Consider the following 24,131-nt stretch of genomic DNA (forward strand, 5'->3'; position numbering starts at 1 on the left):
AGATGGGAGCTAAGGTGATTGCCTATGCGGATGACACTCAGCTTTTGTTTACCTGGGAGGGTGACGAAACTAAGGTTTCTTCCGCCCAACACTGCCTACTCTCGATATTTCGCTGGCTGGCTCAGGCCCAGCTGAAGTGTAATGAAGAGAAAACCGAAATTGTTCTGTATGGCAAATTTCCGCCTAATTTCAGAGAGCTACTATAGTCTGTAGGGTTCCCTTTACCTTGACTGTCGGGTTCTGGCGCTAAAAATCTGGGCATATGGTTTGAGGAGAACTTAACCTTTGCCACACAGATTAAGAAGCTGGCAGGGTCCTGCTTTGGCATTTTAAAAACTTTGAGGAAGTTTCTCCCTCTTCTCCCAAAAGCTGCAGGAGAAACCGTGGTTCGGGCTCTGATTTTCTCTCGCCTGGACAATGCTAATGCACTGTATGTCGGGTCCCCTGGCTATCTGTTGAATAAGCTCCAGGTGGTGCAGAATTCAGTGGCCCGCCTCCTGCTGGATCTTCCCAGAAGGAGTAGAATGCGCCCCATCTGTGAGCCCTGCATTGGCTCCCTATGGAGGTGCAGATTAAATTTAAGGTCTTGTCAATTGCCCATAGTGCCCTGTATGGCCGGGGGCCTAGTTATCTACAAAAGAGGTTTTCTTTTTATGTGCTGACGAGACAGCTGCTTTCCTCCTCCCAATTGTTGGTCCAGATCCCCCGCTTTATTCGTCAAAGGCTTGGCGGGTGTTCCCTTGTCCGGAAAGCCGCTCTAGGTTGGAATGCATTACCTTTGGCCATTCGCAGTATCCAAGATTCCCACACTTTTAAGAAAAAGCTGAAAACCTTCTTCTTTTAAACTGTGATCTATCATCCATTCAGACTTCGCGCCGGGACACTCTCTGGAGTAGTCGAGCGAGCTACAAATGCATATAACAATAACAATAATTCCTCCAGGGAATCACAGATTTGATTAGAATTTGCCCTCATAGACCAAACATTGTGACAGCAGGCCAATCTTTTGAAACTGTGGTTCAAACTAAAACAAGCAGTGCCGGCACTTTGAAATTCCATCCACAGTAGGAAATATTCAAATCATCTTCATCACCTTGGCATGTGGTGCTTCGGGCGACTCTGACCAAACTAAAAAGGACCTTCCCTTGGGCTTTGAACCTCTCATATGACTCATTCAAAAGCCTTCTGCGTAAAACCATTACAAAAATCAATCTGTAAAAATGACATTTCTCAATAAAATCCAAGTCTCACGACTGATCTCTGGTGAGTGGAGTCCACTACTTTATTTGCAGATCCTTTTGTCAAAATCCTATACATTAAGGTTTTGAGACTGAGAATAGGTATTGTTGATGTGGTGGAACTGGCCCAAAGAGGGAAATTCACATGGGCTGGAGAATCCTGCCGCTTCTGCCCTTACTCAAGGAATCACTGGCCCGCGTACTGTGCTCCGGCTCCGATTTTGCATGGTAAAGGCAGTTTTGGTCGAAGCAATTTTGATAACTGAACATTCGCTCATTTTCCGGATGCAATCGTATGTGAAATTTATGGACACAGTGACCGCAAGAAGTGCTTTACTGGCGAACTTGGTGATCTGTGGCTTCTGATAAAACATACATGTTCATATGCTTTGGCTAATATGTTTTGAACCTGCTTTATATTTTCAAACACCCGACATGTGCTTGGCGTATATGAATTGTCTGTTTTAGATGCATAACCTCTGTGTTTTAAAGATTTGAATGGTTTTATTTAACTATCAAATAAAGATATTTATTATTAATATATTAGTGTCTCAAAGACTTCATTCTCAATTGATCAGGAGCAATATGTCATTGTAACCAATGTATGCCCTGCTTTTACTTGATTTTATCTGATGAATGTACTGACTTGAAAGCCGACAACTCTATCTCCTTTGGAAACATGATGTAGAGCGCAACAACATGGGTTAAATTCCCTACATTAAGAAAAAAAAAGTAGATTAATAACAATGCAGTTATGACTTTGGGTGGTCGGGTTCACGCATTTGCTTTGCACTAAGTGGATGAGCCTTAGATACATGTGCCTGGTAACACTGATACATGGTCAACGATGAGCCTGAGGTACCAGACAACGGTTGAACGGCAGAGGGGGAAGGGTTGAGCCGTGGAGCGCTATCCATGGGACTGACCAGGCAACGGATGTAATAGCCCCTCTCAGAAGAGCGTGGGTTATTTCAGACAATAAGGAAGATAGTTGTTACTGTTATGAAATTACGACCATGAAGGAATAGTAGTGGACCTTATTGTGGCTAACTGCAGTCGTAGTTCGAAAGAAGGGCTAACGGTGCAAAGTCTCTGTCTAAATGGTGACTGAGGTGATAATGCAGCCCTTCAGCAGTATCCAGGGCATAAGTCCTAAAAAAGAAAAGTGGGGGGACGCTGTCACCGGAAGTGACTTCACAACAGGAAGTGATGTCACGAAAGGTGGCTTGCACCATCGGGTTGGGGAAATAAGGGGCAAGATATGGCTGAAGAGAGAGCAACGGACATGGACAGATTTAAAAGGAGAACATACTCATGAAGCTGTCTAGCTGTGGGATTATCCACGGAGGTAGGGCCTTGGGTTTTCATCCAGATGTTTGTCCCGCAGCCACAATTCTAGACTGTATGAAACTCCTGGCTCAGGCCCTAGCTATGCTGGTTAGCGTGTCCCTGGAGGAAGTGGGCTTGTTCCAATAAACGTGCACGGCCACTTGATCAACCTGTATCTATTTTCTTAAAGCTCCTCGTCCCAGAGAGGCCAAAGAGTGAAGTCCAGCTGTTTGACAGGGGGGACGGCGTCCACCTGGTAAAATAAGTGGGGGGACGCCGTCCATCCGCGTGGTACCCCGACACGAGCCCTGGCAGTATCCAAGCCACTTTGTACAATGAGAGTTCAGATCCCAGTAGAATAGGATGAATAGATCCTGATTTCCAATCTCATAAAAGAACTAATACCTGGTGAAATTTGTTAAAGGGGGTAAAACACAGAGGGCCTGATTCACAAAGAGCCTCCGCACTTGTGGCGGAAACTCCGCATTGCACTTTCTCATAGTGGAGATCCCGCGGCGAGTGTGCCCCCCACTACGACTGCAGGCCTCCGCTATAAGTGTGGGCCCCAGCTACGACTGCAGGCCTCCGCTATGAGTGCAGGCCTCCGCAATCAGTGTGGGCCCCAGCTACGACTGCAGGCCCCCGCTACGACTGCAGGCCTCCGCTATGAGTGCAGGCCTCTGCTATAAGTGTGGGCCCCAGCTACGACTGCAGGCCCCCGCTCTGAGTGCAGGCCTCTGCTATGAGTGCAGGCCTCTGCTATGAGTGCAGGCCTCCGCTATGAGTGCAGGCCTCCGCTATGAGTGCAGGCCCCCGCTACGACTGCAGGCCTCCGCTATGAGTGTGGGCCCCAGCCACAACTGCGGGCCTCCGCCATGAGTTTGCCCCTGCCCCCTCCATGACTGCGGGAGGCCACGACCACAGGTGCGGAGGCCCTTGGGAATTCAGGCCTTTTGTGTGAATTTGCATAGGTTCTGTAATCCGGATTCTGGCGCAGGCTCTGAAATCTAGACAATCGGAGCACTCAGAATGAGGTTTTAAAGCCTTGCCAACAAATACCACCCGGATGCTCAAAAACTGTTATCGTTTTTTGTTTAAATTGCCTCTGAAAGTACCTCTTACTCAAGAAGTGTGTTGACGCATATGCTCTTGTGTTTCTTCTTTCTCCACATTGCTATCTAGGCACTTCACCATAACAACTGCTTTAAATGTTATGTGGCTTCGGCCCCACATTTAGTTCACCATAGTAGGCAGCTTAAATACAGTGTTTCGTTTAGCCTCAGGACGCATAGTGCCCTGAACCCATATGCCTCCCATACTTTACTACCATAGCAGTGAAGATGAGTGCCTCTGAAATATAGTTAACTCATAGTTGAGCTCCAAATCGAACCTCAGAATGTGAAATGTGTGTGCAGACTTAGTGGCTGTGGGCAAGTAACCTTTTTTTGTAAGGCACGGCTTTGTGGGATTTCGAAGAGCTCCGGGAGGATTAAGGACAGGTTTGCCCTGCAGTTCTTTAGGATCTATATGATCACATTACTTTGACCTTTACTGAGATTCATCATATGGGTATTCTACAATATATTATGGCTATGAGCCCAAATTGACATTGCACAGCTGGAATGGTTTATCATTCTAACTGCATTCCTAGGAATTTGGCAACTGGAGCCATGTTGACATCAATGTGTAAGTAATGGTCAGCCGAAGAAATGGGTGTACAACATTCTTTACACATTGCATATATAGATCTGTTGCTATTTGTAGAGGGCGAACCTTGTTCAAGGGCAGTGGAGCACTGAACAGGGGGCATGGGTCCTCGGAAAATGCAATTATTGGGGGAAGGTCAGGGGTAGTGCTCCCTGAAGAGGTGGGAACGTCTGGGAGGTGACCTGGAAGCACTCTGCTCTGGTCTCTTGGGGGACGGTAATGTCTCTGTGCAGACACTGTGAAGGTTGGAGTAAGGGATCTTCCCTGTCAGATTGGCACCTGAAGCTCACACACACACACTCACTTCCTGTGCCAAAGAGAATCTCGTAAGACTGACCATTCTGTGTGAGGTGGTGACACCTTACATTAGAAAGTACAAATTCTTGTTGGTTTCACTGAAGTTGCAAAGCTTTTTTTCCTTCAACCGTAACACATTTCTCGCAAACACTACGAAATAATAAGTAAAGGCGGTGAAGTTCGACGCAGGTTGTGTTTTGAGCGTAGAAAGTCGAACTTTTCGCTGAGATTTAACATTGTACAGTCTGCATTGAGTGATTTGATGTATCGTTCCCTGATGAACACGGAGTTTGTCATGAAAAAAGGGAGTACGAAAAGGGGTGGTGATGGACGGAGCATCTGAACCAATCAAACACTCACACCCAGTCAAAAGATCTGGGTTTTATCCATCACCGTTCTTTAGCCCACTCTGCCACCCCAGTTCAGACATGGCTATATGCAAATCAGTCTGAACCTGTGCCTCATGGGAACAGTCCAGCCCGAACTGCCAAGCCATGCCTTCCCTGGACCAGAAACAAGCTCCCGAGGACCGGTTTCTGGCATTCCAGCCGTCTTCAGCCCGGCTTGCTTGAATCCAGTGGCAAAGTGAGCAAGGGACTCACGTCTGAGCATACCCTGCCACACTTATGGCGGCCAAAGCGGTACAAAAGGGGGTGGTGATGGACTGAGCATCTGAACCAATCAAACACTCACACCCAGTCAAAAGATCTGGGTTTGATCCATCACCGTTCTTTAGCCCACTCTGCCACCCCAGTTCAGACATGGCTATATGCAAATCAGTCCGACCCTGTGCCTCATGGGAACAGTCCAGCCCGAACTGCCAAGCCATGCCTTCCCTGGACCGGAAACAAGCTTCCGAGGACCGGTTTCTGGCATTCCAGACGTCTTCAGCCCGACTTGCTTGAATCCAGTGGCAAAGTGACCAAGGGACTCACGTCTGAGCATACCCTGCCACACTTATGGCGGCCAAAGTGGTACAAAAGGGGGTGGTGATGGACGGAGCATCTGAACCAATCAAACACTCACACCCAGTCAAAAGATCTGGGTTTGATCCATCACCGTTTTTTAGCCCACTCTGCCACCCCAGTTCAGACATGGCTATATGCAAATCACTCTGACCCTGGGTGTGAGTGTTTGATTGGTTCAGATGCTCCGTCCATCACCACCCCCTTTTGTACCGCATGAAAAAAGGCAAGCATGGTATGTACCTGGAAACAGAAAGCCCGCAATTTAACAGTGTGACTCTATTTCACAGGCTCTAGTGAAAAATGTGCCTCTGTCTTCATCCCCAAAAAAACATAAAGATGGCTCGTACAATGCTATTTGTATCAGTGTTATGGCACAAATCACTGATCCCTAAATTACCAAGATTCTGGCACAGATAGGGGTAAGTCCAAGAGGAGATGTAAGACCTATCTTATTGGAAGAGGAAGCCTCACTCATATAATGTGACATGCTCCATCATAGGCAATGTCTCCCCCACTGGAGGACAATACCACCAGGGTAGACTGGATCTCTTAGTAAACCTGATGGAGGAAGTTCTTAAATAAGATAATTTCCTGGCCAAAACATATATAAAGTTAAAAGTACTTAGAAGTAACCAGGTTTTCACCTTTATTAGTGGTGACCTCTGGTGCATCTAAAACCAACTACCTGATGGAATGAGAGCACAATGGTGCAGACCGTCGTCTTATCGACAACATGTTTCTGACCTATTCTAAGTCGCCTATATTGGTCGGGGGCCATTCGTCAGGGATAAGGATCCCTAATGGCCTAGGAAAACGAATAGTCCATAGTAAAAAGTTAAAACCATGTAGTAGAAGGACCTATTCTTTATTCTAGTAAACTCTCACTAAGTGGATAACCGCCATCCAGTCTGAGGAGGAACGATGTCCTCTGTAGTCATCAAGAGGTACACCGTGCAGGAGCACCTATCATCCGTCCTCACCCATCCACAGGTATTCCATCTTGAACACCACAAACACTTGCAGGATAAAAAAATCTGTTCGGGTGTAGCTAAAGAAAAAACAAGAAACTGTGAAGTGCATGTAGGCAAATATTCTAGAACTGCACAAAACCTCACTATTGTAATACAAACGTTGTGCAACCATAATTAATACCAGTTACACACTTCACTACTTACTTCACCTTGTCCTCAAATGAGAAAATGGGGCAAACATTGGTATAGCTGTTCCTATACACAGTCACAGCTATTGAGGCTTTCGGAAGAGACCGCCAACTCTGTCTGGGATATCTCTGTCACAGAGCCCTGGCTATGCTAAGCAGAGAGGGATCCATGTTCATCCTAATATCCTATAGAGCAGAGAAACTGACAGAGGACTGCCGTGACGCGAGGGAGCAACGAGCCGCAGAACCCACAGAGGGAGCATCAGAGCCGCATGGTTGCAGCGTTCTTTCCCACGCCTACTCCACATTCTCCGTTCCTCTCCTCCCCGGGGGATTGGTTGCGGAGCCCAGGGAGGGGAAAAAGCCGTGAGCCGTGAGCCGTGAACAAGCCGGCGGTGGACTGCCGTGCTGTGTTGGTCCAGACCTCAGCCCTTGGACTGCTGGGGGGCGGACAGTGCCTCACCTGCGACTGTGACTGTGAGGGGCGAGCAGTGAGTGGTGAGCTGAGCGGCAAGTTGGCTAGTTGGCCACAGCTCCACGGCACCCGGCGTTTTCCGACGTTCTCTGGTGAGTTCTAGCGGCAGGAGAGCGGTAAGAGAGCGGCAAGAGAACGCAGCAGAACACGAGAGAACAGTGAGAGAACAGTGATAGAAGTAGCAGAGACAAAGGCTACACAAGCGGATGAGAACTGCTGCCCAGCGGCCCCCGCTCCTAGCTTCGGGTTTTGTTTTTGTATTCTGGGAGTACTCTGGGTGTTTGTAGACTACTCCCCAGCTCCTGCCAACACCTGCTAATATCTCCGAGCGCCCCGACCAGCTGCTCCCCCCTCCCCCCCTGGCCAGCAGAGACAGACCAGCTTCTGGCCCCTGGTACCTCGGAGAGTAGGGGGGGGAGCATGGGGGTGCAGGGGAGCGGCAGGGGAACGCTGTATCGGCTGGACTAATAGACCGGCGAACAAGGTCGAAGGGAGGAAAGCTTAAAAAAAAAAATCTTAATTCAAAAAAAGAAAAGCCCCCAAAGAGGCAAATAATTTACTACAACTCAGCCACCCCGCCCTCAAAGGATGAGATCAGGCAGGGTAAGGAGGACACCAAAGCAGTAAAAAAAAAACTCAAAGGCAAAGACATCCTCGCTTGCCGACCAGAGCAACACAAAACAGAATAAAACGACAACGGCAACTAATTTCATGCCAACAAAAAAAAGTCTACCCACAGCCCTGGATACTCCTCTAATCTCCGTAATCTCCCCAATAGCAACAATGGTCAAGAACAAAAAGCAGGGTGGGAGAGAGAAAACAGGGATAAACAAGGCTTTCTTCTTTTTGAAAAACCCAGGAGCCACTCTCCTTATGACCAAACAAGCTTTACCAGATCTCCCAGCGCCTCTAACTCCTGAGAAGGCAGTCTGCAATACAGGCCTAAGATCCATATCCAAAGCATCAACTCCCCACTGATCTAAGGCAAATCTAACCATCTCTTCTAGCCAAAGTCCGCATCAGGAGGCGGCAACAGCAACCAGTTAATTGATGAAACACACCGGCGAGAGCTTCAACTCGTTACAAATGCGTAGCACAGGAGAAATTTCTACTTTGGGTCAGAGTAAAACACAGGCGACCGGGGCAACAGTTGAGGCCACCTTAGACAGCAAGAGGTCGAATGAAGAATGGGGAAGGGTAGAAAAACTAGCATCCAACCCAACACCTACTACAGCACTAACCTTCTTCACAGCATTTTTAAAATCTAAATCACAGAGCCCTCCTACAAAGCCGCAAACATACAAATTATTTGACAAAGTCCCACGGAGAACCGAAGCCCAGATACACAGGGATCAAAACACAAGTCAAATGGAATTAAACAATCAGAATGTCTCTGAAACCTCATGGTTAAAGCTATTAAGCTCTACATCAAGCCCAATAGCAAATAAAGAATTGCTACAAGATACAAGCAAAATTAACCCCAAAGAAAAAAATCCTGGGGAAAAAAAACCGCAGAGCTTAAATAAAGAAGGACAACCGACTGAACTCCAAAGCCAGGAAAAAACATTGGAAAATACTAGAGCAGGAACAACAGCAATCCCAATACCTGATAACACCCCGCCTTATCAAGAATGTGCTGATTTTGTTTCTCACCAAAAGCTCGAACATAGCCCCAGTGCAACTCACCCAGGCTTGCTTCTCTCAGTAATAGAAACCCTTCAGTCATCAGCAAAGGCACTGAATTGGCAATCCGACAAAATGGACATTCAAATTGAGCTAATGAACACCATAGCTCACTACATTGCGGGGTTTGACACTAAACTCGACAAATTGAATAATTTGATAACAACAGCTCAATCAAAGTAGACATTGGAACAAAGTCCCTGCTCTTGCAGCCCAATTATAGACAAACTGAGTCTCCTTCCCAATCTCATAGAACAAATACTGGCTCTCAGAGAAGTAGGCCTGCCTTTCTCTATAGTTAAATCTGCTGAAAACACTACACACCACCATCCCGCCAAGAATACACAAGCAGAAATACACAAAGGGAAGATCTTGGAAGAAGCAAGACCGTCGTCAAATATACCAATCCAACAAATATCCAACATTAACTAGGCGTAAAAAAAAAAAACGGGAAAGGAAAGCAAGGAACAAACAAACAGTAGGGAATACGGATGAAGGGGTGAGAATGTTCCCCATATTTACTGCAGTCAAAAGAAAGGAGCAAACATTGAATATGACAACACAATCTGATGATAATACTGACCAAGTGCCTAAACCACCAAGACAACAGTTTTCAACAAAAAAGGAAGGGAGGTTATACTGGCAAATGTTAAAAGCAACCTTTCTACACATACAGACGTAGAGCCCGTAGGCGAGATAAGTGACAGAGACGCAAACTCGAGGTTGGGCATGGCCTACTCTATACAGACAAATGGCACGGCAGAAAAAAAGTAGCCCCACACCAAGCGGGAGACCGCCACAAACTAATGGATTTACAGAGGCCTCCAGCAATCCGGAGACAACCTTACAACGCAAAGACGCAAAACAAAGGCCAAACAAAAAACCCATACCAATTGGACTAAAACTCAATGGTACCCTGGAAAAGCGGCCCGAAGGAATCAAATGTTGCCCACAAGGCAGAGAAGAACTTAACCCTAGACAATGTAGGACCAAAAGTATGACAAGTGGGGCTATCAAACAATGCCAGTTTGACAATGTAAGTAATAACAAAGAGGATTTACTCAAAACCACTGAAAGTACTGCAAATCTAAAACTCCAGGCAGGGGAAGAAAAGAGCCTACCCCCCATTGCTGACATAGAGATCCTATTAAATCAAGGAGGCCGAATTGTAAATATGAATAAAAAGGAGGATGTTAACATGGAGGAAGGGACAGAGGCGACGCTCACCAGAGCCCCCCATAGAAACTTGGATATAAACGGGGGACTGGTGAAAGAGTGTACCCAGATCATAAGGCCCCTGATATCCCAACATGCAGAACTAAAAGATAGACAGGCAATTGGGCCGCATGTAACACAAACATCTACCTCGACTGGGCCTTATCGCGGAATCAGAACAAACAGTAGACCTGAACCCGGAAAAGACCCCGGGAATCGGCCTAGCAAAGATGATCCACACCTTAAACAGTTGCTTTTCATTCCAGAATACGAAACTCAGGGGAGGCATGACATTCTCAACAGGGGCAACATATTTAAACTCTTCGTCAAAATTCAAGGGCTACAACACCTAACTACAGCAGACCTACTCTCAGTCAAATTCTGTAAACAAGAACACAACAACAAACTGGAACAAACACTGACAACATGGCGAACAGAAGAGATTGTACAGTTAATACTATCCTCTAGGGAAAGGTTTGACTCATGGGGTATAAGGCTCTCCAGACCGGTTAAACCTCGTTACCCAGGCCCGCTTGAGGAACCATTGGCGACGAAGGGTAACATGGAAAATTCGCTTAAAACAACTGAGCAGGCCTTTTCAGTATTACGGAATGCAAGGGGGAATAGTCCACCACCGGCAAGCTATCCTCCGACCAATCCAGTCAAACAAGCAAATACCAAAGACGACATCGACTACTGGTGCTGGCTAACCGGCACATTGAACAAACAGAAAGATAACTGACCATCCCAAAAACCATCAAAGGAAAATAATTGGGAAACCTTCCACTTACTATCTTGGAACATAGCCGGGGCAAGGAAATGGATGGAAGATGGTAAGCCTTTCCACAATTGGGCAGCGTGCGACATCATTGCCCTTCAAGAAACATGGGCATTAGAGGCACTACCACTTGTTGGGTACATACATTTTAACATTCCAGCAAGGAAAAATTTCAAATATGGTCGACCAAAAGGAGGACTATCAGTCTATATCTCGACGGACATCAACATCAAATCAGAGGAAATAGCCCTGCACGGGCCAAACAGGCAATTAATAAAGTTGTCTCTACCTGGTAGAGCAACTCCGGTACTATTAGTGAACTCCTACGTACCTCCAAATGCAAAAGAGAAACAAGCCCAGCTGGATCATCTAGTATCCACGATCAGGGATATTTGAAACAACAACCCCACTTGGGAAGTCATCCTAACAGGTGACTTCAACTCAAACCTAATTCATACACCAGAGGAGGACGAGAAGTTAGCAGCAGACAACAAATTCTGGAATGTTACTCCACAAAATTAGCTGAAAATAGAGCGTTACGATCCAATCGGTCAACAACTAGTAACATCCTTGGAATTTCTTGGGCTGCGATTCCTCAACGGGAGAATTCCAGGGGACAAACCACCACAGCACACTTATCTAGGGACTTCGACCACCTCAAGACTCGACTACACAGCAATCTCACTGCCACTACTGCCCCTCGTCCATCAATTTTCAATTGAATTCACATCAAAAAGTGATCACTTGTATCAGCATACCTTTTTCAATTTAAAACTCAACAAATATCATAATACCAAGCTAGTTGGAGAGAGTTCCTTCTCCACCAACCTGAAACGATTAAATGGAACAACGGCTAACATTGAGGAGTTGCAGATAAAAGTACAGGGACTAAAAAAGGGGAGTGAGACAACTAAAGGCAATCAGATACAAAAATGAGAGAATTTCACCGAAACGCTAACAACAATTATGCCCACTCCCCAAAAAAATTCACGCCCCTCAACTTATAAAATCCCACCGCCAAAAAACTTGGCAAAGCTCAAAATAGAAATTAGAAGAAATGCTAGAGCACTAAAAAAGATAACAACGTCATCAAAAGACTGGGCCCAAAGACAGAATCTTAAAAGAGACTACACAAAGAAAATGTGGAAACATAAAAGATCCCTGAAGGATGATTTCTGGGCAAAACTACTCTGTACTGCAAAGAGCACCAACTCAAACGCATTCTGAAAGACCATCAATGGTCTAAACCATCCTCTAAACCCAAAACCATTGAATGTCTAAGAAGCAGATTGGGTGGCATTATTAACACAGAGATTCTCGGACGCAACTCAAGTCGTGCCCAATACACGAGCAGAGCAACAAAACAATAACAAAAGGGTTAAAAATAGCAAAGTGAGTTCCATAATTAGTGGCGAAGAAAAAATGCCCTGTGCAGAAGCAGAATCCCTGAATGAAGAAAGTAGTGTAATACAGCTGTCAGATGGGGACCAAAGGACAGCAAGGCACTTTCGAGAAGAGGATCAATCTTCAGAGAACAATGAGACAGCAGAGATGCCCAGATGTACAGGATTCCGCGATGAGGACATAAGAAGAATTTTAAGGAAGTCTCGTGGCAGTGGAGCGCCAGGACCGAATGGCATCCCTCCGATAGTTTTCAAAGACGACCTGGACTTCTGGAGTGGAAACCTAAAAAAACTATTCGATGAAGTAGAAAACGAAAATGAAATTCCATCAAGCTGGCAAGGCTCAATAATTTCACCTATCTTCAAAGGAGGAGATAGAACATCTCCAGCAAACTACAGATTGATCGCTCTCCTAGATGTGGAGGCGAAGTACTTTGCATACCTGCTCCTTGAAGACCTGACAAGCTGGTCTGACGCCACAAAGAGAATCCCGTTGAATCAAACGGGCTTCAGGAAGGGGTGCAGGACAATGACAAACGTCCTGTCACTCTCAGTGTTAGCCGACAAATATATACGAAGGAAACTGCCCCTCCATCTCTGTTTTATTGACCTAAAGGCGGCCTTCGACAGCGTAGACCATAGTATCCTATGGAGGAAACTGCGCAGCTGGAATATCCCGGAGAAAACATTGAGAGGAATTCTCCTCCTTTATTCCAACACATGGCTGGAAGTAAAATTGGGGAATGGAACACGGCTCTCAAGGAAAATCAACACCAGCAAAGGCCTTAAGCAAGGCTGTGTTCTAGCCCCGCATCTCTTCAATCTCTTTATGGCAGACCTAGCTTCGAGCCTAAATAACATCCGATCCCACCACCCAAAACTTGGCTCCTTATCCCAAACTCATTTATCATACGCGGACGACGTCGTATTGATGAGCTTAACCAATATTGGCCTCCAAAGATGGCTAGAGGGGCTAGCGAAATTTATAAGTAATAACAATCTGGAAATAAATACAACAAAAAGCAAAACAATGCTCATCACTAGACGACGGACACTAAGCCAACGCGTCCAATTAGAGGGAAAAACATAGAAGCTGTCTCCACCTATAAGTACTTGGGCTTTTATTTTGCCAATCGGCACAATCACCAGCAGCAAAAAACGTACATTGCCCAGAGAGCAAACGCACTTTCATTTGCCTTCATGACTCTTGCAAAAAAGCTTACGGGGCCAACATACAAACCTCTATTGGCAATATTAAAAGCCAAGGTGCTTCCTACGCTGTCCTACGGCAGTGTAGCCCTTCATGGGAAAGACGCGGATGTGCTGAACAAATTACAGACGGCTATGTACAAATCCACTTTCTAAATTCACTGGGCAGCTTCACCTGCTCAGACGAGATTAGAATTTGGGGTAATAAACGAAATAGTGGGACGGAAGTACGCAACAATAAAGTACTGGTACAGCCTGAAACAGAACACATATGCTTCAGAATTGCATAAAGCCCTGTGGGACGAAATAAAAACTGACGCAAAGTCTCCATACAATCAGTTTCTCGAGAAGGCCTTAACTGACACCGGGACAAGAAATCTTTGGGAAATTAACCTGCCTTACCCAGCTTTTAGGCAAGCCATAAACAAGTCAACAAAAGTCCATTCACTCGTAACTGACAAGGCTACTTTCAGCACAAGAAAACATGCCTGGATGGTTATATCCAAATACAAAACACTCACTGCAGCCCCATACCTAACAATTACATTTCCGGCCCCTAGAAAACAAAAGCTAATGGCACTACGTCTGGGAAAATTTCCCTCTACCATGGACCAGCCAAATTGGGAGCATGACGGACCCAAAACTTGTAGACTATGTGGTTGCAGCAAGGAGGACTTCATTCATCTCGTTTGCATTTGTCCGAATTTGGCCCACGCTCGAGCCACCTTTCTAAAAAAGGCCATGAATGAACGAGGCATTAGAACGTGCAGATCGGCGATTATGGCAGTCCTAAATCCAACAGACACCCGCCTGAGCTGCCTATTACTAAAGTTCATGCTTAAGCGTTGAACTACAATCAGGTACCCTGCCTGACAAGAGACACAAGTCGGCGGCCTCCGTGGAAGAGGGCTCTCTTGAACTTAATAAAGGCCCTGTCGAACTTAACAAAGAATAATACCAGAACTCTTGGACCACATTTTATATGTGTTAACAATAGTTTCTTGACCGTTTCTTTCTTTTAACTTGTATATTATGTTCACCAAAATGCTCATATTTAAAAAAAAAAAAAAATGTGCACTAGACTAAGAATGTTTTAAGATCAAACGAAAGAGAATGCGGTTAAATATTAAGAGCCTTGATCTTAGTACTTGATTTTATAAAATGTATTTTTATGGTTTTAATTAACTGAAACAATAAACTTTTTCAATTCAATTCTATAGAGCAGAGCAAGCTTGTGGCACCTCTAATGACCTAAATGCCTGAGACCACACCCTTTATCCTTTTAGACCTCTGGACAGCACCTCTGGCCCTCTCCTTTGGACAAGCTGGGCAACAATATGCCTCTCCCAAACAAGCAATATGGAAGGGAAGTGGTGCACTTAGCATCACAATACAAGTGAACCAGCAAGAAATGACCCCACTGCACAGCAATCACATATTTTAGCAGATGATTAAAGATATACAACCCATAATCATTGCCACAAAATAATAGAACATTATTGCTTAATATGTGCAACATTTATCATCGCACAATTGTAAGTATGTGTTTAATGATGCGTCATTTGCCTGAGTTATGTTCATTTTTTATATGTACTTGCCTCCTATATTTCTGCAGGTGTCACCCCAGCTAAGCCATATCTTAATTGATGCTTTCAAGAACCCGTCACTGACAAGAAAAGAAGGCCTGTACTTCCAGGATGTAGGATATAAATGCGTTCGGGCGGATGAATATTCTATCTATGCCAAAAATGTAAGTTGCAATGTTTCTACAGGTCTTTGAATGTCCTACATGATCCTGTACACTGCATTCCCATTCTCTCCCATATGGCTGATGTATCCCGAAAGAATGACAAATGTAAAAAGATGGGATCTTGAATAATGGCACTGGGATTGGAATAACAAAGGGTTGTGAGTTCACGTCCTTGGGTATAACACAGGACATCAGATAATCGCAAGCAATTTATATATTTTTCCAGAAAGTCACATAGAGAATTTAGAAATAACGAATAAGCAAGTCATCTTTTTTATCTATGAATAAATACTGCCTGAAGAAGTGATGATCTTCATGAAAGCTTTGAATTATGTTATTATTATTTTTAATATCTTTATTGCGTTTTTCAAATTTTCCAGAGTCATCTTGAACTTCAGATGTAGATATGTTGACATGTATTACCATATAAAGCACATATTATGGGTTCACAGTGAAATTACATTGACAATACGTATGAAAACTGATGTTCGTACAATATAGTAAAGTGAACAATTGTACACAACGTCCATTATGTTCCATGTCACTTCTTGGTGTCCGAGTAATGGTGCCACTGTATCTCACAATTGCTCAGAGTGCATGCGTAAAGGTGACCCATGAATGACCGCATCTAAGTACAGCCATGAGGCCAGTAGGAAATGCAAAATAAGATATGTATGTTTGTGGTTTTAAAAATACTCAAACTAACTAAAGGTGCAATCAACAACTCATCACAACTGGGTCAGGGTATCTGTGATTGGAATTGTCCTTCACCTTATTCTCAAGAAGCTGTCTGCCCGGAAAGTGCCTGCATCCGTTTGATAAAGATCAATTCAAAAGGGTCAGGCGATTTCAGTAGATGTTTCCTAAGTTAAATTTGCCCGGCGTAAAACGCCTCTAATACCATACGAAGTTATTCAATAAAGAGGCAGGCGCTGGAGACAGGAAGACAGGAAGACAGGAAACAAGTTTATTCCGTCGGAGTAGAACACATCAGATCAGACAACAAGGTATCGTCTCGAGGTGCTCTCTCAACCTCTCTGAGACCTGGTCTTTTTATACACTGGTCTAAGACATGTGAACGTTCTTTATTACAGCAAGGACATTGTGAAGTATGAGAACGACATCCCCGGCACCCCCCCAGTTCCGGCCCATTCCAACACATGACAACAGTAGAGGCCCTTTCCCCTCATATGATTGGGAGGGGCCATCACGCAGCTGAGTGTTCTGCCGATTCCTTTGGAATGTGTGCGCCTGATCGAATCTCAGGGGGTGGGGACGTCATGATCAATAGTGGTCTCTTTCAGGAGAGGCGAGTGCATGCAGTAGTGGGCAATAAACTGTATCCTCGGGCTAAGGGATGACCAGCGGTTCGTACAGGCAGTCGGGCTCAGAGGAAGGGGTCATCAAAGGAGGGGTATTCATGGGCGGAAAGGAGGTGTTGGTCAGGCGCGGGGTGTGATTCCCTGAGACAGAGTCATGGGGGGGGGGTTTCATGGCTTGTGCATGTGAGCGCGGGGGCAGCCAGGAGGCGCGGGGAAGGCTTGCAAGGTTCAGGGAAGTGTGCTGATGGGCGATCGTGAACAGGGAGACCATGGTACCTAAAATGGCTGTCGTGTATGTTCATACGTGAATTGGCAAGATGGCGTAGATGATGTTTAGTACACGAACTAAAATTCCACAGTCCTCCCTTTAACATGTCTCGCCAGCTTGTCAGTTCGGATCGATCCCCATGAGACCACGCACCTCTATCTCGTATAGGGGACTCATGTGCTCAGGTTTAAAGTTCAAAGTCTTTGGGCACATACAGTTGGAAATGAGTGCACATAAAGGTGGTAAACATTGAATACCTAGGCAACACCCACACAGTATCATGATTGGTATCAATAAAAACGTGAACAATCTCCATCCCCAGTTCTTCAAAGTGTCCCAGAACCAGCCTCCAAGCGACCATCCTTCCTGCTCCTGGTGAACCTCTGAGGACAGTCTGTGGAGGTGTTCGATTGCTTTGTAGACTGAAGGTGAGTTATCTGGCACGTAGGTGCAACAGCTGGAGCCGATGATGCGGCATGCTCCTCCGCGGTCGGCCAGAACCACATCTAGAACAAGACGGTTTTGAAGAGCCACCAGGCGGACGGCCTGAAGCTCAGCCGTGTTGTTGGCGAGGATGCCAGCGGTGATGTTAATGGTTGTTTCTAATGCCTGAGTCAGGTGTCGGATAGCGCGGCTATTTGCCATTGGTCCCCACAGAGGAACAAGTCCCTTTGCTGCATCCAGGAACTGTCCTCCGGTGGAGTCGGCTTGTTCAACATCTCCGGCGCGCTTTTGCCGGTGGTGGTTGGCTGAAGCCACATACGTGGGAGGAAGAATGAAGGCGATGTAGCACGTACCCCTCCAGCCTCTTGGGAGCCAAGTGTAAGCTTTGGTGCCACAAACAAAGTACATATTCGGGGAAGCAACAAAGGTGGGGGGGTCAGCTGAGACCAATGTTTTGGTGATGCGACAAGAACTGTGACCCACCAGCTGCGTTCCTTGTCCTTCGAGGCATACGAGTCCTGTGACATTGATGACAGACAGGGCCACGGTCAGGGTGGCAGCCGTTTGTTTCCGCAGGTGGGAGAAGGTGGGTCTGGCTGGATTGTGGAGCACTTGCATTTCGACCCTTTCTTTGGCAGGGATGTTCGTAAGGAAGGTTGAACCTGAAATTGCAGGACAAAAGGGCTTTCCTGTCTTGTTCAGCCAGAACCCATAGTAGAAGTGTGACACGGTTTGACCAGAAGTGGCGTTGTCCTTGTGGCTTTCCTGCATGAGGATCAACCAGGCGAGGCAGGAGCCGTGAACTGAGAAAGGAGAAGGGATGAAGGGGATGGAGTGTCCAGTAGCATGTGGGAGCAACCCACAGATCCAGCAGTTTGTGGCATTTGCAGCAAGGTTGTGCTGGTGCAACAGTTGTACGAAGGAATTGTTCCAGAACTCCCTACGCCTTTCTCGGAGCTGAGGTGAAAGGGTGATCAGGTGGTGCTCTTTCATGGTGGTTGGCTGGACAGTGGTTGGCAACATCTGGTGAGCGGGTGTGCTTTCCTCCAAGATCCAGAAGGAAGTCATGAGGAGGAGGCAAAAGAGGAAGACAATGAAGAGAGCGATTGTCTTTGATTTGTGCAAATTGTCAGTCTTTGGGTTCCTATAGTGGGTATTTCCTGTTGCTTCCGACGTCTTCTTATCTGGCGCTTCCATCATCTTCTTATCTGGCGCTTCCATCATCTTCATCTTCAAGGTGCTCGGTAGCGGGCAGAACCACAGACTTTGTTTAGCTTCTCTCCGGGTAACCCTTGGTTGCTTTGGGTCACCGTTCTGAGATTTTTAACTTAGTCAGTGGCCTACTTAGCCAAAGCTCCCTCCTTTCGACGCAGGAAATACCCTTCTTGGGATGGCACAGTGGGATCAGAGTGTTTTGCAAGTTCAAGTGCCTCGGTATCAGGATAGCAGTTCAGTGATGGTCGGTCTTTGTTCAGGAGCTCTTCTTGGGTGCTGACGTTGTCTGTCGTGGCCAGGGTCGAGGAAACCTTTTTGCAGTGGTGGGCGTGCAGCCAGTGCTTCTTCCCCTCCACTCGAAGAGCCGTCCGAGTGGTGATCAGTACTTGCCAGGGGCCCGTCCACCGGGGTTCCAGACTCTTCGCTCGTTGAAAGTTCCGGATTAGGATGTAGTCACCCGGTTGGATATCGTGACCGGGACCCCTGGAAGCATCGGGGATGGCCTGCTGCACCTGTTGATGAATGACAGACAATGTTTTAGTTAACTTGTATAAATAATCTGACAGCAGGACGTCGGGGACGTCGTGAATGGAGGTCGGTTTGGGGGCAGTCCAGAGGTTCATAGGCCGCCCAAACACAACTTCGTAGGGGGTCAAGTGGTGCTTAGTGGGAGTGGAGCGCATCGATAGTAATGCCAGTGGAAGGGCATCTGGCCACTTAAGTCCTGTGGTGGCCACTATTTTTGACAGTTTCAGTTTCAGTGTAGCGTTGTGTCGTTCAACCAGGCCAGCGGATTGGGGGTGGAAGACCGCATGGAACCTTTGTTTTACCCCCAACCCCTTCAGGATTAGTTGGATAACTTCGGCTATGAAGTGGGGGCCATTGTCGCTCCATAAAATTCGACAAAGGCCGTAGCGGGGGAAAAACTCTTTCAGTAGTACTTTGGCAGTAGTCATGGCAGTGTTATCACGGGTCGGATAGGCTTCCACCCATTTGCTGAAGGCACATACAATGACTAAAACGTACTTCAAGCCTTGGCACCTCTCTAGCTGGATGTAATCCATCTGAAGGACCTCAAAGGGGTGGTCGGGGATCCCAAACCCTCCCCCGGGTACCACAGTTCCTTTCCCGGGGTTGTGTTGTAAGCAGATAAGGCACTGCTGGACTAGGCGTTTGGCCGAGTCGGGGATCTTGTTGTTGTGCCAAACTTTGGAAATGAGTTCAATCATGGGAGCAGAGCCTATGTGTGCAGGGGAGTGTGCCATTGTCAGTATGGGGATCAAATATGCATCAGGCAGCAACCATTTGTTCGTGTCTTTTGTCCGCCAGCAGCCTTCATCGTCCCTTAGACCCACCCGCGCCCACTCAGTCAATTCGTGTGGTGTGCTGGCCGATTGGATGTCCCTGATCGTTTCCCTAGCGTCAATCCATTTTTCTGCTTGTGACCTGGTCACATACATGCGTGTCGTTGTCCTATTCTCAGCTGTGGTTCGGGCAGTGCTGTCGGCTAGTGCGTTTCCCTGTCCAACTAAATCTGTCACCTTTTTGTGTGCCTGGCATTTGATCACTGCTAATTGTCTGGGGAGAAGAACTGCTTCAATCAGGGCGGAGACTAAATCTCCGTGAAGGATGGGTGTACCGTGGGACGTCAGGAATCCCCTTTCCCTCCACAGGAGCCCAAAATGATGAACCACCCCGAAGGCGTACTGGCTGTCCGTGTAAATGTTTACCGTGGTTCCTGCTGCTATGATACATGCTCGTGTGAGGGCAATTAGTTCTGCTGCCTGTGCGGATCGTTGTGCGATGCGAGCGGTTTCAACTACTGTTCGAGCTGTCGTCACCGCATAGGCAGCAGAAGTGGTGCCGTCTGGGAGTTTGATACAAGAGCCATCTAACCATAGTTCTCCATCAGGATCTGTAAGAGCAATGTCTCGGAGGTCAACTCTACTCCTAGTCTGTTCGTCCGTGAGGGTCACACAGTCGTGTATAGGGGGCACATCGGGGTCATTTTCGGGCAAGGGTAACAGTGTAGCAGGGTTCAATGTCGTGCATCTCTTCAGGGTGATGTGGGGTGCAAGTAGAGTCAATTCGTACCCTGTTAGTCGTGCGCTAGTCAGATGTTGAGTCTTAGTCTGGTTCAAAAGGGTGTTAACTGCATGGGGCACTAATACCGTGAGGGAGTTTGAAAGCACAATTCCCTCACTCTGGCGGATAGAGACAGCAGCAGCGGCTACTGCTCGAAGGCAGGCAGGTAGAGCTCTGGCGACTGGATCAAGAGCGGCAGAGAAGTAGGCACAAGGGCGTTGTTTGGCGCCGATGGGCTGAGTTAGAACAGACAATGCGCATCCCTCCCTTTCGTGAGTGAAGAGGGAGAAGGGCTTGGAGTAATCTGGTGTTCCTAAAACGGGTGCCGAGCAAAGGGCATCCCGCAACTCCTTAAAGGATGCTTGGCATTCGGGAGTCCAAGGGAGTGGGAACGGAACATCTTTGGCCAACAGGGAGAGTAGGGGTTTTATAATGAGACTGAAATTTGGTAACCATTGTCGGCAGAAAGAAGTAAGGCCCACTAATGAACGGACTTGCTTCTGTGTTTTTGGAATGGGGGTGTCTAGGATGGTTTGGATTCGGTCGGGTGTAAGTTTCCTCCCTTCTTTGGACAGGAGATGGCCTAGGTATGTTACTTGGGACTGGCAGAACTGCAGTTTCTTTTTGGAGACTTTGTGGCCATTCTCCGCAAGAAAGTGCAAGAGTTGGATAGTGGCTGTGATTGCAAGTGGAGTGGTGTCGGCCGCCAGAAGGATATCATCAACATATTGGATCAACACCACTCCATCTGGTAGCTGGACGGCGTCCAGCTGTCTTTTGAGGGCCTGGCTGTAGATGCTGGGACTTTCAGTGTAGCCCTGGGGAGCTCTACAAAATCGGTACGAACGGTTCTTTAAAGTGAAGCCGAAAAGATAACGGCTGTCTGGATGGATGGGGATAGAGAAGAATGCATTTTTAAGATCAATAACGGTGAAGGTGGTGGCAGTGGACGGGATGAGAGTCAGAATGGTGGCGATGTCTGAGACTACGGGGTACTGTGGCACCACCACTTTGTTGACTTCTCGCAGGTCGATGATGAAGCGGTACGCTTTCTCATCTCCCTCACCTTGCTTCTTAACAATGGGTAGGATAGGGCTATTGCAGACATTACTAACCACTTCCTCTACCACTCCTGCATCTACCAAGGACTGGATAATTGCTACCAATGCCTTCTCGCCTTCGGGCGATATCCGGTACTGTGGGAGTTTCGGGAGTATTGCATCTGGTCGAACAGTTATGTGTACAGGATCGATCATCATTCGTCCTACATCCGAGTCGTTTCTGGCCCATAGGTACAGGGGTAGGGTATCGAGCAAGGATAGGTCAGCATCTGTTATGGCGTACATATGTCGTGCGGGGTGGGGTCTGGACATGCTCGGGTTGTCGTACAGGATGACTCGGACTCCATCCGGGGAACACCTAATAGTAGCTCGGAAATGTTTCAGTAAATCAATACCCATAATGGCGTCAGGGGAGTTGGAGGAGAGCAGAAATGTTGTGTCAGTGGGATTGTTTCCTAGGTCAAAGGAGATAGGTACAGACAGGGGATTAGTGGAGGGCGTTCCATCGAAACCTATCGAGGTAATGTGTGAGCCAGACAAGGGTGCCCTTGGAATCAGTCGTTTTGATAATACACTACGTGTCGCTCCAGTGTCTACCAAAAATGGAGACTTTGTACCCAGGACCTTAGCAGTGACGTAAGGACCTTGCTGGTCAACACAGAGCTCGACTGGATCCCTCCCTTGCCCCTGGCAGTCCTATGCAAAGTCGTGAGCATTGTTGCAGTCGGACTGTTGGCACTGATTCTGTCGGGGGCGGTCAAATGTGTTTGGTCTGTCAGATCGGTCATTGGTGGTGTCGCGGGTCTGCCCTCGTCCTTGCCCTCCAGTTTTGGAGCCATTCGTCATGTCCCTTGTTTCTTTATTTTTAATCATTTCCTGAAGGGCCAAGCATTGAGACTTCCAATGCCCATATTCTTTGCAAAATGCACACTGGTTCTCATCGAGGTCGGTTCGTGGAGCGCCAGATGTGGGGTTGCGGTCTCTAGGGGCCGAATTCCTAGGGGCATTCGACTGGTAGTTTCCCCTATACCGTTCCCTTCCTGTAGTCACTCCCTGCAATTGAGCAATCATTACTCGTTCCTTTAAGTCCTTTTTCTTTTTCTCAGTTGCCCTTTCGTTCTCGTTCTTTTGGTGTTCGTAGTACTGAGCCATCTGAAGGATAGCTGCAGGTTTAGAGGCTCCCCAACTACTCTCGCTAGTCTGTAACTTTTGGGAGACCTCTTGCGATAGCCCCTTTACGTAGTTTTGCACGAATAGGTGTTGTCCGGTTGCGGTGGTCATATCTTGGCCACTGTAGTCGGAGAACACTGTTTCAAATCGTGAGAAGTATTCTGATACATCTTCCTGAGGTTTCTGGCGACAAGCCGTGACTACCGACCAGTCTACCTTCTTTTCTGGGATCAACGTCTTTAGCTTCTGCACTATTTTGTCAGGGAGTTCCAGTATGTCTTTTACAGGTTTCTTTCCGGGCTCTCGTTGCCTATCTAGGTCATCGAGTTGTTTCCAGGTGTGTCCGAACAGGTCTGTGTGGTCGGCTTTCCGGATTTGCTTCCATACATCAGCCGGCAGACACAACCCGAAAAACAAATCAATGTCCGCTAGAGTCATTATGGTTGAGCCCAAGGCTGTGCCTAGTTCTGTATAAAATGCTGTAGGGTTCTTTCGTAAATCGGGCAGGGTTTGCCTAAAAGTAAAAATATCTTGCCGATCCCATGGTTGGTAAACCCAGTTGTACACAACCCTCCCTTTTGCATCTGCGTGGTTGATATCATCGTTTGTTCCCTGACCTCTTGGGGGAACCCAATAGGGGGCGGCTTCTCTAATAGGCATCATCGTGTTGGCTGCTTCTAATGAGGGCTCAATCGTCTCAGGGACTGTGATCTTGACCTCTGGTTTCTGTTCCGCGAGGTGGCGGAAGACCTCAAGCGTTTGCATGAAGAGGTCCGTCACATCGCTCTCAGTTCCATCTCCAACATCGACCCTTCTATATAGAGCCGTCAATTTAGCAGGACCTTTATTCTGGTACCTATCCTCATACGCGTTCAGGGTGTGGTAGCTGAACCGTAAGATGAAATGCCGTCTGTGACTACCGGCATGTGAGTTATGCATATTCATCGTATATTCTTCGCTCTCCTTCCGTTCTACCAATGTTTTTGCTATCTTGTCGATTCCATCCCGCTCATCTTTGCTCAACCTATTTGGTCTGGCTGTTAGGTGCCTGCTAGTCTCATGTTCATCTGCTGTTGTTACCAATGCGGCTGGTGCGAAGGCCGTAAGAGCCGGGGCACTAGCGCTAGAGTCACCCACGCCTGCACTTTGAACTGGTGAGTGTTGTGCTAGAGGCTGGCTGGGAGCATAAGGAGGAGGCATGTAGATAATTGGAGGACCGAGTAGTAACTCGTCATTTGCCCGCTGTTTGGAGGGCATCTCCGGGTAGAGCGCAGAGGTGGTCCTGACAGGGCATTGGCCTGCCAGTCCTGATTCTTGCGTTTGTTTAACTTCCTCTCTTCTTCTTATTTCTGCAT

General features: G+C 47.0%; 1 protein-coding gene across 2 annotated transcripts in view; it reads left to right on the plus strand.

The window, feature by feature from the left end:
- Window positions 1–24,131, plus strand: part of PFN4 (profilin family member 4) — a 108,876-nt gene that overhangs the window by 73,121 nt on the left and 11,624 nt on the right. For both annotated transcript variants that reach the window (XM_078646762.1, XM_078646763.1), the window contains exon 3: window positions 15,077–15,211. In XM_078646762.1, the coding sequence (XP_078502888.1) occupies window positions 15,077–15,211 (135 nt within the window). The remainder of the gene's footprint in view (window positions 1–15,076; window positions 15,212–24,131) is intronic.

The sequence above is a fragment of the Lissotriton helveticus genome, chromosome 6 (genome assembly GCF_964261635.1).
Source record: "Lissotriton helveticus chromosome 6, aLisHel1.1, whole genome shotgun sequence".
NCBI classification, from domain to species: domain Eukaryota; kingdom Metazoa; phylum Chordata; class Amphibia; order Caudata; family Salamandridae; genus Lissotriton; species Lissotriton helveticus.